The sequence below is a fragment of the Malania oleifera genome, chromosome 5 (genome assembly GCF_029873635.1).
Source record: "Malania oleifera isolate guangnan ecotype guangnan chromosome 5, ASM2987363v1, whole genome shotgun sequence".
In the NCBI taxonomy this organism is placed as follows: Eukaryota; Viridiplantae; Streptophyta; class Magnoliopsida; order Santalales; family Ximeniaceae; genus Malania; species Malania oleifera.
The window spans coordinates 105,924,588-105,938,218 of record NC_080421.1 but is presented as its reverse complement, the minus strand read 5'-3'; the positions used below and the strand labels follow the sequence as shown (position 1 = coordinate 105,938,218).

The 13,631-nt window shown below is 37.9% G+C and overlaps 1 protein-coding gene across 1 annotated transcript; it reads left to right on the top strand.

The window, feature by feature from the left end:
• The first annotated feature begins 361 nt into the window (after positions 1-361).
• On the top strand, positions 362-1,517 carry LOC131155296 (uncharacterized). Its single transcript, XM_058108331.1, has one exon. The coding sequence runs from the start codon at positions 792-794 to the stop codon at positions 1,416-1,418; it is 627 nt and encodes a 208-aa protein (XP_057964314.1). The 5' UTR covers positions 362-791; the 3' UTR covers positions 1,419-1,517.
• The last annotated feature ends 12,114 nt before the right edge of the window (positions 1,518-13,631 follow it).

The window sequence follows — 13,631 nt, the reverse complement described above, 5'->3', positions numbered from 1 at the left end:
TGTTTAGATTGGTTATTCACAATATGGAGTCTTAGGCCTGTATTTTATTTGTTTGATAATGAAAAAGTTAATATATGAAAAAAGAGTATCACAAATAATGTTAATATTATTACAATAAAAATAATAATTTAGGGGTCCAAAATTTATTAAAAAATTAAATTACATTTTTTTTATATTTTAAAATATAATTTTATTTACTATAGTAGAAAAGCCAATATAAAAATAGAGTATTATAAATAATGTTAATATTAGAGACTCTAAAATTTTTGGGGCTAGGCAAGTACTTTAACTGCCCTTAAGGTCAAGCCAGCCTGTCCGGATTAATCATCCGGACCGGAGCAATGAATCTATTTGAAGTTGATCATTTCGTACTGGAAAAGCCATGTATGAACAGATATCCCCACAACATGATTACTTTCCAATCAATCATTTGGCCTTTTTCTTTTCTTTTTTTTTTTTGGCAGCTAAAAGGCAGGAGGGAACTAGACTTTCCCATGCTTCTCGTTGCCTCTGGTTAAACCCTAAAAATTGAAAAAACACAGGCTAGACAAACAGAAGAACAACCGGCCAACGCGTACGGCATCAAAGCGGTCAGAAAGTTGCCAAATCGATAAATCCCGACACGTGTCACCACGCAACATCCCTTCCAGAATATTACAGCAACTTCTTCCCAGTTTCTGTTCCTCCCCTTAAACTCTCTGCTCTGCATCTGCATAGCGTCACTTTCGTTTTCATTTTCATCTTCCCCAACTGAAATTGAAAGCGAAGCAACCTCAAAATATTGAATTAACATGCGATCGAGCTTAGGAATCACATCAAGAAGGTCGTATCGGGCCTTCTTTCAATCCAACAACGCTCACCGCCCGCGGAATCACGACATCGCTGCAATTGCCGCTGTAGAGAGAAAAACAGAGCACAAACCCATCACCGGGAGCCACCAAGAACCGCCGCTTTCGCCCCCGAATCTTCCGTATCCCTCTTCTCCGAGGCTCCAGATCTTTGGGGTTAAGCGGCGATTGGACCCAACTGCGCTGCAGAAGCGCAGTTCGTCGTCAATTGAAGAGGTCAACTGCGTGGGGCTAGACGGCACGCCGGTGGGGGGAGAACGGCGAGAGGTTGAAGACGGCCGCGCCGATGAGGAGCAGATGGTGGAGTACTACAGGCAGCACAAGGCGTCGCCGCTGTCGGAGATAGAGGTGGTGGACACGAGGAAGCCGATCACACAGGCGACCGACGGGACAGCCGGAGACTACGAGGGCAGAGGGGAGGAGCGGGTGGTGGGGTGGAGGCCGGAGCAGCTGGACACGGCGGAGGAGGCGCTGAGGAGGGCCATGGAGATTTGGAGGGAGAACGCGATGCGGGGGGATCCTGATTCTCCGCATGGTAGGGTTCTCAGAGGTCTGCACGGTGAAGTGTAATGGATGATCTTCTTTTTGCAGTTGATGATGATGTACAGTTGTGTTGATGAGTCAAATTGTAAATAGCAAATAATAAATCCTTTGTAATGATTAATCAAAGTATTAAGGCTACATTAATGACGTAATTTTTGAAGAATTTAACAAAAAAGCATAATTATTGCTTTTAAAAAATTATTTAAAATTTGATAGTTTTTAAATATTTTATTTCGTGGTTTAATATTAATTGGATATTATTTTGAGTTTTATATGGTATGGAACAAAATAAATATTGGCTAAATAATTAATTATTTTGCATTCTTATTTTGGTTTTGTTTAGTATTCTCTTTTAATTGAAGTAATTCCTTTATTCTACATTTATTCACTTCATATTTGACTTAATCTTTAATTTAATTTAATATCAGATCGAATTATTTTGAGTATTTTAATAAATTGAATTTGAGTTATAATATTTAAATTGAATATTTGGGTTTGATTAATTTTTTAAATTTTATTATGTATTACATATTAAATATTCAATATTATATATATTAAATATATTTATATTTATATTTAATATTAATTTATAATTAAAATTTAATAAATTTAGGTTAAGTTTGAGTTAATAAATTTGTAGTTAACTTGAGTTTGATTTGAATTTAATATTTTAAATTGAATTTAATCTCAGTGTATTTTTGATTTTATTCTTGAGTGGAAATTTTTTAAGACATGACTTTTCAGATAAGATTGTTCATAGATTGTTGAGAAGAGAAAGGGGAATCTATGCTAATGGAAATATTAACAATAATCTTATTTCTAATTGTCCGTTTTGTTCAAAATTTGAACTGCAAGATGATTTTTTTTATTAATATAAGGAGAAATGGGAAATTAATTTTAAAATTTTAAGAGATAATTTGGAATCTTTGTATAATTGTTTTTTAAGAAAAAAGTGTTGAATATAGTAAGTGTTTATAATTAATGTTTTATTAAAAAAGTGTTGAAAATTTTAAATCGTGTTTAATTATGTTTAAAATAAGAAGCATTTGAATACTTACTTGTTATAGGATAATTTCGGATTACTTTCAAACATATTTTAAATTATAAATAGTGTTATTTTGAATTTATAATTTTATTACTATTACTTTAATTATTTATAATGAAAGTTCAAATATTTTCTATTGAAAAAATAATGCAAAATTATTATTTTTAGTTAACAATAATTTTATGTTAAATATATATTTATAACATATTATTATCATATTAAATTTTGATAAAACAATATTATTGAATACATTAAATAAATTTATAAATAATTTTTATTCTATCCATAATTGAATTATAATAATATGCCATATACATAATAAAATAATATATATTTATTTTTAAATATATTTTAAAATAAAAATATTTAAATTTAAATGAGATTTATAACAAATTCATAATTAAAATTTTAATATTTTTTGTTGAAATTAATGTATTCCCAAGAGGGGAGTGAATTGGGTATTTAAAATTTATTCTTAAGTATGTCCAAATCAACAGCAGTAATACTCAAGCTAGAGTTTGTCTGTATACTCATAAACCCAAATGCGCAGATAAATGTAAGATGCAAAAATTAAATCATGCACAACATTAATAATATAACATACAAATGCAGTAAATAAATTGTGAAAATGTAAAGTGCACACATGATATGTCATCGGGATTCGACAAATTACCTACATCCTCGCCTCAACTTGCAAGCCTGAGGATTATTACTATTGCTCACTTAACGGGTAGAGCGGTACCGTTTACAATTAGGTCAAATTAAATCAAGACTGACCTTAACCTTTACAAACTCTCCTTGCGGGGCGAAAATGCCTTAAGTTAAATTCATAGGGCTGACATCAACCTGATCCTTATGGGTTAGATCAAACCTCCTCAAGCCACGCTTGAAATATAACAATGACTTACAAATTTGTGTACAATGCAAATGCTTTTAAGCAAGCAGATTATGTACCAATACGCAAATGTAATAATCAACGCACATCAATATGATAAGAACTATAAGGTCAGTGCAATATGTGTGCTAACACTCAATCTTAAGTCAATATTTAATCAAGTATAAGAGTGTATTATCAAACTATCTTTGAAATAATATATTAATATACCTCAATCACAAGTAGAGTTTCAAAGATATCCAAATATAATGATCAAATATTTCAAAAATGATTTTCGAAAATACTATGCACAAAAGATATTTGAGTATAAGCTTGTAAAAAATATTTTACTTCACAAATCACAAGACAAGTTTAGGAGTCTTCCAATACAAATGCTAAGACTCACAAGCTAGCAAGTTTTCCCCACACAATGGATTTATTGATTAAATCGGGGGGAAAAACTTTGGGCTAAACTCTCAATTGCAAAGCAATCACACAATCAAAACAATGAGAGTTATAGTTTTGTAGGATCTAAGAGATTTATTACTTTAGGCTTCTGTTATGTAAAATCCTGCACCGAGAGCTCATCCTATGGGATGAGTTTATGTTGCTATTGAACGAAATTATTTGCAGCTGCTTAAAAAAAAGGGAGGGGGGGGGGAAGGGAGTAAATCGTATTTGTTGTTTATAAGAAGGTATTGAATTTTGAATTCTTTATATATTAAAAAAGGTTATGTTTAGGATAGTGACGTTATTCGTCAAGTAGTATTGTAGGATAATATTTATGTGAATCGTACATTTTCTGAATGTTTGTTTTATTGTTTCAGTATTATGATTAGATTAAGTAAAACATTCTTTTAAAGATCTACTTTTGGTGTAATGAAAGTGTGAGGGAAAATTGGTCCATAGAATAAGTGTCATAGTCACACATTCACTACAAAAAATGGTCTTTTTAGTGACGAAAGTATTAGTAACGAAGCAAAAATCGTCACTAATAATGCACTATTAGTGACAAAAAATAAATTCGTTACTAGTAGTTAAGTCATTAGTGACAAAACTCGTATCTGTCACTAATAATGCATTATTAGTGACGGTTTTATATTCATCACTAATAGTTTCGTTAGTAAAAGTAGGTTTTTCCACTCAAACAATCACGCGAAAATATTAGTAACGATTTATCGAACTAATACCCTTTTAGTAGTGACGGTTGTCGACCGTCACTAATAGTCATATTATAGGGATGGTTTTTAAAAACTGTTACTAGAAGTGATCTTTTAGTGACAGCTTTTAGAACCATTACTAAAAACTTTCTCCAAATGTCCCCTTTGCTTCCCTCGTGAAAAATTCCGCGCATTATCCCAAATCCTTACTCTCTCTCGCTCCCTTCCATCCCCTACGTTGCAAAGCCACTGCGTGCGATTCTTCAGAGAGCCACCGTCGCCACTGAACAAGGATAGTCAACCAGTTGTTTGCCACCTATGGCGACCAAACTGGGACCGCCTGCCACTGTGCAGGCTGCCTCGTTGTCGAAATTTCAGGTTTGAGTCGTTTGACCAAGCTTTTTATTTTAGTTTAAAGTTGGAAGTTTTTTTTATTTCTTTTATTTTTTATTTTATGAAATGCACTATTTAGAGTTTTGTTATGGACTAAAATTTGTTTGAGTTAGCACATTTTAGTGTATACTAGCAGTTTAGGCGAAACACACATAAAATGTAGGATTGGAACATTACTAGGGAGACCCCTGCATTTTTGTTAACCATGTTGAGATTCAAAATGTTTATGAAAACTAAGGTGTAGTTCCAAGAAGGGGGGGGGGGGGGGGGGGGGGGGCGGGGGGTGAATTGGATTTAAAAATTTCTTTTACTTATTTTTAATGTATTCTTGACTTCTTGTTGATTTACCAAACACACAATAGATATTCAAAACAAAATTCAATCCACAACCACAATACAAGTACTTAAACAATTAAGTAACCAATCAACCTTTCAATCAACCACACTATCCAAACCAATCAAACACATTCAATTAAGATATACGTTGCAACTTAATGAAAATTCTCAACTTTTTCAACTTGTGTGTGGCCCCGTTGTTAATGGAATCCTTTTGATAATGAATTAACTTTCTCAAAGTATTTTTCAACCAAAACATTCACACTCTTCCCAAAATTCAGAATTCAAATAAACTCTTAATTAATTTATCTTTGGGTGTTAACCAAGTAACGTACTCATGTATGGTTTCTGCAAAGTATGGTTTAACCAATGTACTCCCTTTTGGTTTCCGCAACCCAAATCAAAATTAGAATTTAAGTTTACTTGATTTCCAAATATACGTAGTATATATGATTACCAATTAAACCATCCACACAATTTATTTGTGCTGAAAATAAAGAGTAAAGGAAAGAGAGAGTGAGACTGAGATTTTTATGAGGTTCGGCTTATACCCAGCCTACGTCCTCGCCTTTGGCAAACCACCAAAGGATTCTACTAAATCAGTTCCTTTGCTGGGCGAAACAACATCGTTTAAACACTTCTTTAGGAGGCTAGAGCCCTCCTCTCCAAACGATGTACCCTCGTTCGGTTACTCCTTCAATTAGGCTAGAACTCGCCTCTCTAGGTAATATCCCCTTGCTTAGCCAACGATCCAAGTAACCTTGAACCGTTAATATATACAAGATGTAAATCAAATAGATGTTTTGTAACGACTCGAAGAATAATGGTATTTAAATAATAAAGAGGGAGGGAAATGGAAACTGCAATAGAAGGAGGCAGCCGACTTCATCACGTTGCACTTTTGGATGTAATAATCCAAGGAATTTTCCCATGGCCTCATTGACGAACACAGGGGATTTGTCAATGAGGGTACAGGAGGGTCTCGTCGATGAGGGTATGTTTCATTGACGAGAAGATATCGAGAGGATATTTTGGGCGATTCTGAATTTTGTCGACGAAGGGGAGAGTTCGTCAACGAATTGCTTCTTAGACTCGTCGACGAGATGATGTGGTTCATCGATGAAGGCCGCAGTATAAATAGTGAAACAGTCGGATATTTACGTAGGATTTTCAATAGAAACTCTCTTTTTTCTCTCTCTACGGTCTACCTTCTATCTCTCTTCAATTTCGGCTCTGTAAGTCGCCGGATTGACAATCTGATGCCACCACGACACTCCTGGCGAAGTTCTCTCCAAGTTTACCAGGGTAGATCGTTGGTGAGATTGAGTTGAATTTATCCCCAGGTTCAGGGTAAGGTCTTTTATTCAAAATTAGACTTTCCAGCAGTTATAGGAAATGAAGTAGACAGAGAAATAATGATATTTTTTTTTTCTGGTGAATGTTGTTTTCAGGGAGTTGAGTGGGAAACCCTGTGGGTGTAGGACAGATATTCAGTAGGGGTTTTCTAGTAGTAAGGTAAGGGAAACATGTTATGTTAGGAAACTTCATTATGATTTCAGTACAAAATATAGGTTGTTATCAAATTATTATACAAATTATATATACGGTTTTCAGAGTCTGATTATGATAATATATATTAGTGTGGCTTAATTTGAGTAGAGTATAGTACCGTATTTATACAAACTATGAATACCATGTTTACAGTTTATAAACAAAAATACCATGATATTTACATGCTTATAGAATAAAGGACTTTCAGTATACAGTATACTCAGAAAAATGTATTTCTAGTAATTTTAGAATAATTAGTTTTTCAGTACCATAGTGCCCTGATATTCAGTAATATAGATAACAGTTCAGTTATACAGAAATCAAATTTTCAGTCAGTTAATTTAGAATTTTAGATAAATTTTTATGGGGTTATGGTTATTTCAGAAATCATGGTAGAATAGTATGTTAAAAATATCAGCTACCTATATAGTATCAGACCCAGATGGATCAGATTCAGCAGAACACGGTACCGTAGCTACAGATATTCAGTTCAGAGTGCAACCACTTTACTCAGATAGTAAGTGGTATGAGGTCGATCGTGCCCACGTCGACACAGGCTCTCCATCAGATATGGATTGAGGGGGCCGATCAGACTGTCGGAGTTCAGTTGACTTACCCTGGTTGGCCAACCAGGATAGGTCCCGCCTTCGAGCCGCACAACCGTATCATGAGGGGTTAAATAATGACATACAACCATCTAGGGAAATTTTCTCAAATATTATAAGTATAAGTAGATTTCCAGAAATAGTAGTAGTATTATGAAAAGTAAATTTATGTAGTTTTAATATATGTTATTTATACCAACATTTACAACTTCAGTTATCCATGATATTATTTTTAAATCAGATTATTTATATTGAAATATAATTCAGTAGCCACACACTAGTAATAGCATGTTTCGTCTTACTGAGCGTTGACTCATCCCAATGTTGAATTATTTTTTAGGTGAACCAGCTAGGCAAGCAAAGCAGGCTCGCAGGTAGAGGGGCTGTTGTACTGCCCTTTTTGAGAGTGAGTATTTTTGGGGGGCATGTTTTTGTATACCCTTGGTATCAGTAAGGGTAGTTTTGAGAGAACAGTGATGATCGTATATCATGGGTTGATTAGACGCTCTGGTATTGTAATTTATGTGGTTATGTTTATGTATGTGGCTTTCCGCTGTTTAGGTTAATGTTTGATATTAAAATAGGGAAAAAGATTTTATTTTATTAGCAGGATGTTACAATTTGGTATCAGAGCCTATGTTGCCAGGTTCTGTAGACTTTAGAGTGCAGCGGAAGTAATACCAGAGTATAGGAAATGATTTGAAGTTTGTTCTGTGGTCTGGATACAGGATTTTTCGTGGTGATTTATGTGTTTTTCCTAGGGTGACAATTTCAGAAAAACCATAGTAAACTATCATCAGGTCGTGTGTCTAGGTGGTAGGACTGAATTTTGAGTTAAGATTAGGGAGGGTAGTTAATTATAAGTATAGGATTTGAGTTGAATAAAATGGATTAGGTCTATGCATGAGATAGGATTCTTAAGTGTGTTCTTGTTTTTTAGGATGGACCCAGGAAGCAGTGGCACGAATACTGGGGGAGACAGGCCAGGACCTTCTTGCATGGGTGGTGATACCGATACAGTACTGCGCAGCGTCACCCAGCAGGTGATGGCTGAGTGGCCAGAAGTTTAGGGGAGCGTAACTGTACGATTGAGAAGTTTACTTGGATGAAGCCCCCATCCTTTGCTGGAGGTGTTGACCCAATTGTAGTTGAGAATTGGGTCCAAGACATCAAAGAGACGTTGGCAGTGCTTCCTTATTCGGATGAGTAGAAGGTGGTATTTGTGGAATTTAAACTGACAGGGGAGGCGAAGCGCTGGTGGAGATCAGCGCGACTGATAGAGGAGCAGAGGTTGGTTCCAATACCAGTGACATGGGATTGATTCAAGGAGCTATTCTTCAAGCGATATTTTCCTTTTGTCGTTCGGAGCGCGAAGGCAGCAGAGTTTATGCATCTGGTACAGGGGCATATGACCGTATCTCAGTATGCGGTTCAGTTTATCGAGTTGTCACGTTTTGCTCCACATCTAGCACCCGATGAAGAGAAAAAGGCAAGGAAGAAAGGGACTATGGCAGAACTTGTTTGAGCAGGTAATTAGCTTCAAAGCTCAGACATTTACAGAGGTTGTGGATAGAGCTGCGATCATTGAGAGTGGTATTCAGAGGGGTTTAGTAGCTCAAAGTCAGAGGAAGAGGTCTGTGCCTCAGGGTTTTCAAGTTGGCTTCAGTAGAAGTTCGTGGAGAGGAGGTCGTGATAGAGGAGATCAGAGGCAGACAGTAGGACCTCGGGAGTACTAGGGTATGCAGACCTTTCCAGTGTGCCAGACATGACGTCATTCGGGGGAGTGCTTGGCAGGGAGAGGTGTATGTTACCATTGTGGGAGACCCGACCATATGGCACGTGCATGCTCAGGGCCGCAGGACCAGGTTCCAGCTCCCAGGCCCTATTGGGGAGGATATCAGGCAGGTCAGGGAGGATATCAGGCAGCTCGGGGAGGATATCTCATGCCTCGTGGAGGCTAGCAGAGGAATATAGCCCCAGTGCGAGTTTACGCTCTGATGCCGGGTGATGCTGAGGATTTTACGGATGTGGTGTAGGTACTTTTACTGTTTTATCATATCCAGTTATTGTTTTATTTGACTCAGGTGCTACACATTCATTTTTCTTTGCATCCTACGTTAAATTATCTGGAAGTGAGACCCAATTGTTAGATATGGAATTGTCAGTAGCTACACTATCAAGGTCACTGATATGGTGTTAGAGGGTGCTCAGAGGTTATCTGATAGAAATTTAGGGGAGAGTGCTACCAGCAGACCTGACTGTGTTTGAGATGTGTGGGTTTGATGTAATACTGGGCATGGATTGGTTGGCAATTAATCACGCCAGTATTGATTGTTCTTAGAAGGAAGTAATTTTCAGACCCCCGGGTGAGCAAGAATTCAAGTTTGTTGGCTCTTGTGTACGTGCTCCATTGCAGATAGTATCAGCTATAAAGGTGAGCAGACTGCTCCAAGAAGGAAATCAGGGGCTTGTGGCTTTTGTAAAGGAAGCGTTAGAGAATGAATCGAAGCTCGACAGTACCCCGGTCATACGAGAATTTCTAGATGTATTTTCGAAGGAGCTACTAGGGTTGCCTCTCGCACGTGAGGTGGATTTTTCTATAGATTTACATCTAGGGACAACACCTATTTCTAAGGTTCCCTACCGTATAACTCTAGCTGAATTAGGAGAGTTGAAGGATCAGCTGCAAAACCTGCTGAATAGGGGTTTTATACGAACTGGTGTATCATCATGGGGAGCTCCAGTGTTGTTTGTAAAGAAGAAAGACGGGTCTTTGAGGATGTGTATTGATTATAGAGAAATCAACAAGGTTACTATTAAGAATAAATATCCTCTACCCCGCATAGATGATTTGTTTGATCAGCTCCAAGGTACACGAGTATATTCCTAGATCGACCTCAGATCAGGGTATCATCAAGTGAGAGTAAAGGCAGAGGACGTTGCAAAGACAGCCTTCAGAACTAGGTACGGGTACTATGAATTTCTTGTTATGCCTTTTGGTCTGACGAATGCCCAGCTGTGTTCATGGATTTGATGAATAGAGTTTTTCACCAGTATTTAGATTAGTTTTTGATGGTTTTTATTGATGATATACTGGTATACTTGAAGAATTCTGAGGATCATGAGGTGCATTTGAGGCAGGTATTGCAGACACTCAGGGAAAAGAAGCTTTATGCTAAGTTTAGTAAGTGTGAGTTATGGCTTGAGCAAGTTGCATTTTTGGGCTATGTGATCTCAAGAGATGGTATTTCAATAGATCCCAGCAAAATTGATGCAGTGGTGAATTGGGTCAGGCCGAAAAATATGCAAGAAGTTAGAAGTTTCTTGGGACTGGCGGGCTATTACCGTCGGTTTGTTGAGGGGGTTTTCAGCTTTGTCAGGGCCTCTCACACGTTTAACCAGGAAAAATGTTAGGTTTGTGTGGGTTGAAGAATGTGAGTAAAGTTTCCAGGAACTAAAGCAGCGCTCGTCACTGCACCAATTCTGACGATTCCATCAGGAGGTGATGGGTATGTGATTTACAGTGACGCGTCTTTAAAAGGGTTTGGTTGCGTACTAATACAGTACGGTAAGGTGGTTGCGTATGCTTCTAGACAATTGAAAGAATATGAAAAGAACTATCCTACTCAAGATCTAGAATTAGCTATGGTTGTACACGCACTAAAGATCTGGAGACATTACTTATATGGTGAGAGGTGTGAAATATTTTCTGATCACAAAAGCCTAAAGTATTTCTTTACACAGAAAGAGTTGAATATGCGGCAAAGGAGGTGGTTAGAACTCATCAAGGATTACGACTGTACCATCAGTTACCACCCAGGTAAAGCCAATGTGGTGGCTGATGCTTTGAGCCGTAAATCAGAGGATACAACACTGCTAGCAGCAGTAGTTCAGCACTCAATTCAGATGGACTTGGAAAGGCTCGGCATGGAACTAGTAGCAGATGATCCTTAAGTGTTCATGGCCAGTCTGGTTGTACATCCTACACTTTATGAAAGGATTAAAGCTGCTCAAGGGAATGATCCAAAATTGGTAGAAGTGATAGCCAGAATACAGGATGGTCAGGGGGAAGAATTCAGTATTTCTAACGATGGGGCTTTAAGATTTCGCACTAGATTGTGTGTGCCTGCAGATGATAGCATTAGAAGGACGATTCTAGAAGAGGCACACAGATCTCTATACACTATTCATCCTAACAGTACGAAAATGTATAGGGATCTGCGAGAATATTTCTGGTGGAGTGGCATGAAGAGAGAAATAACAGAATTTGTGCAGCTGTGCTTGATGTGCTAGCAGGTTAAGGCTGAGCACTAGAGGCCAGCTGGTCAGTTGCAGCGACTTTTCATTCCTCAATGGAAAGGGACCACGTATCCATGGATTTTGTTACTGGGCTATCGCTAGCGTCCCATGGTTAGAATGCCATCTGGGTAATTGTTGATTGGCTGACAAAGACAGCTCATTTTCTGCCCATTAGAGTTGGCTACCCTATGAACAAGTTAGCAGAGATTTTCATACAGGAGATTGTTCGACCCCATGGAGTGCCGATATCTATAGTCTTGGACCGTGATACACGTTTTACATCGCGATTCTGGAGGAGTTTGCAGGAGGCGTTGGGGTCTCAGCTAGCATTTAGCACCGCTTTCCATCCTTAGATAGATGGTCAGACAGAGAGAACGATTCAGGTACTTGAGGATATGTTGCGGGTGTGTATATTGGATTTTGGGGGAAGCTGGATTTAGTATATGCCATTGGTGGAATTTTCATACAACAACAGCTATCAAGCTAGCATAGGGATGGCTCCTTATGAAGCACTTTATGGTAGGAAGTGCCGTTCCCCCTTATACTGGAGTGAGCTGGGTGAGAGGCGAGTTTTAAGGCCAGAGATAGTTCAGTAGGTGTACGATAAAGTTCGACTCATTCGAGATAGAATCAGTGCAGCATAGAGTCGGCGGAAAAACTAGGCGGATACTCGCTACTGGGAACTGGAATTTGAAGTCGGTGATGATGTATTTTTGAAGATAACACCACTGAAGGGTATCATAAGATTTGAAAAGAAGGGTAAGTTGAGCCCTAGGTTCATTGGCACGTTTGAGATACTTGAGAAAATTGGGTTAGTGGCCTATTGGCTAGCTCTACCACCATCTTTATTCAGGATTCACGACGTGTTTTATGTCTCTATGTTAAGGAAATACGTCTCAGATCCTTCCCATATCATTAGTTATGCAGAATTGGAACTCAGTGGTGATGTAGCATACGAAGAAGCTCCGGTGCGGATCCTAGATAGAAAAGAACAGGTGTCTCGCAGCAAAAGAATACTGTTAGTGAAAGTTTTGTGGATGAATCATGCGGTAGAAGAAGCCTCGTGGGAGCTTGAAGATGAGATTAGACAGAAATATCCCCACTTATTTAGTGAACACAACGGTGATGTATAGATTAGGGTAGTAGTAATTTTATTTTGTTTAGTATAGTGTAATTGTAATATAGTGTATAGGATAAGTAATATTTTAGTTTTGGGGGAAATTTTTCTTTTATAGTTGTAATCTCCCAAAACTACCTATGTAACCACGGTATTCCTCCACCATAAGTGAGGGCAGGTAATAAAATAAGTAGACTGTTTTGCCTTTAAAGGATGATGAGTTATATGAATAGTAAATTTCAAGGATGAAATTTCATAAGAAGGGGAGAATGTAACGACCCGAAGAATAATGGTATTTAAATAATAAAGAGGGAGGGAAATGGAAATAGTAACAGAAGGAGGTAGCCAACTTTGTTGATGAACGCTTTGCTTTCGTCAACGACGTTGCACTTTTGGATGTAATAATCCAAGGAATTTTCCCATGGCCTCGTTGATGAACACAGGGGATTCGTCGACAAGGGTACAAGAGGGTCTCATCGACGAGGGCATGTGTCATCGACAAGAAGATACCGAGAGGATGTTTTGGGCGATTCTAAATTTTGTTGACGAAGGGGAGAGTTCATCAACGAATTGCTTCTTAGACTTGTCGACGAGATGACGTGGGTCGTCGACGAAGGCCGTAGTATAAATAGGGAAACCCTCAGATTTTTACACAGGATTTTCAGCAGAAGCTCTCTTCTTTCTCTCTCTACGGTCTCCCCTACATCACTTTTCGATTTCGGCCTTGTCAGTCGCTGGATCGATGATCTGATATCACCACGACGCTCTTGGAGAAGTTCTCTCCAAGTTTACCGGGGCGGATCGTCGGTGGGATAGAGTTGAATTTCTCCCAAGGTTCAGGGTAAAGTCTTTTATTCGAA

Excerpts from the sequence above, each read along its gene's own strand:
- LOC131155296 (XM_058108331.1), top strand. The coding sequence starts at position 792 with ATGCGATCGAGCTTAGGAATCACATCAAGAAGGTCGTATCGGGCCTTC.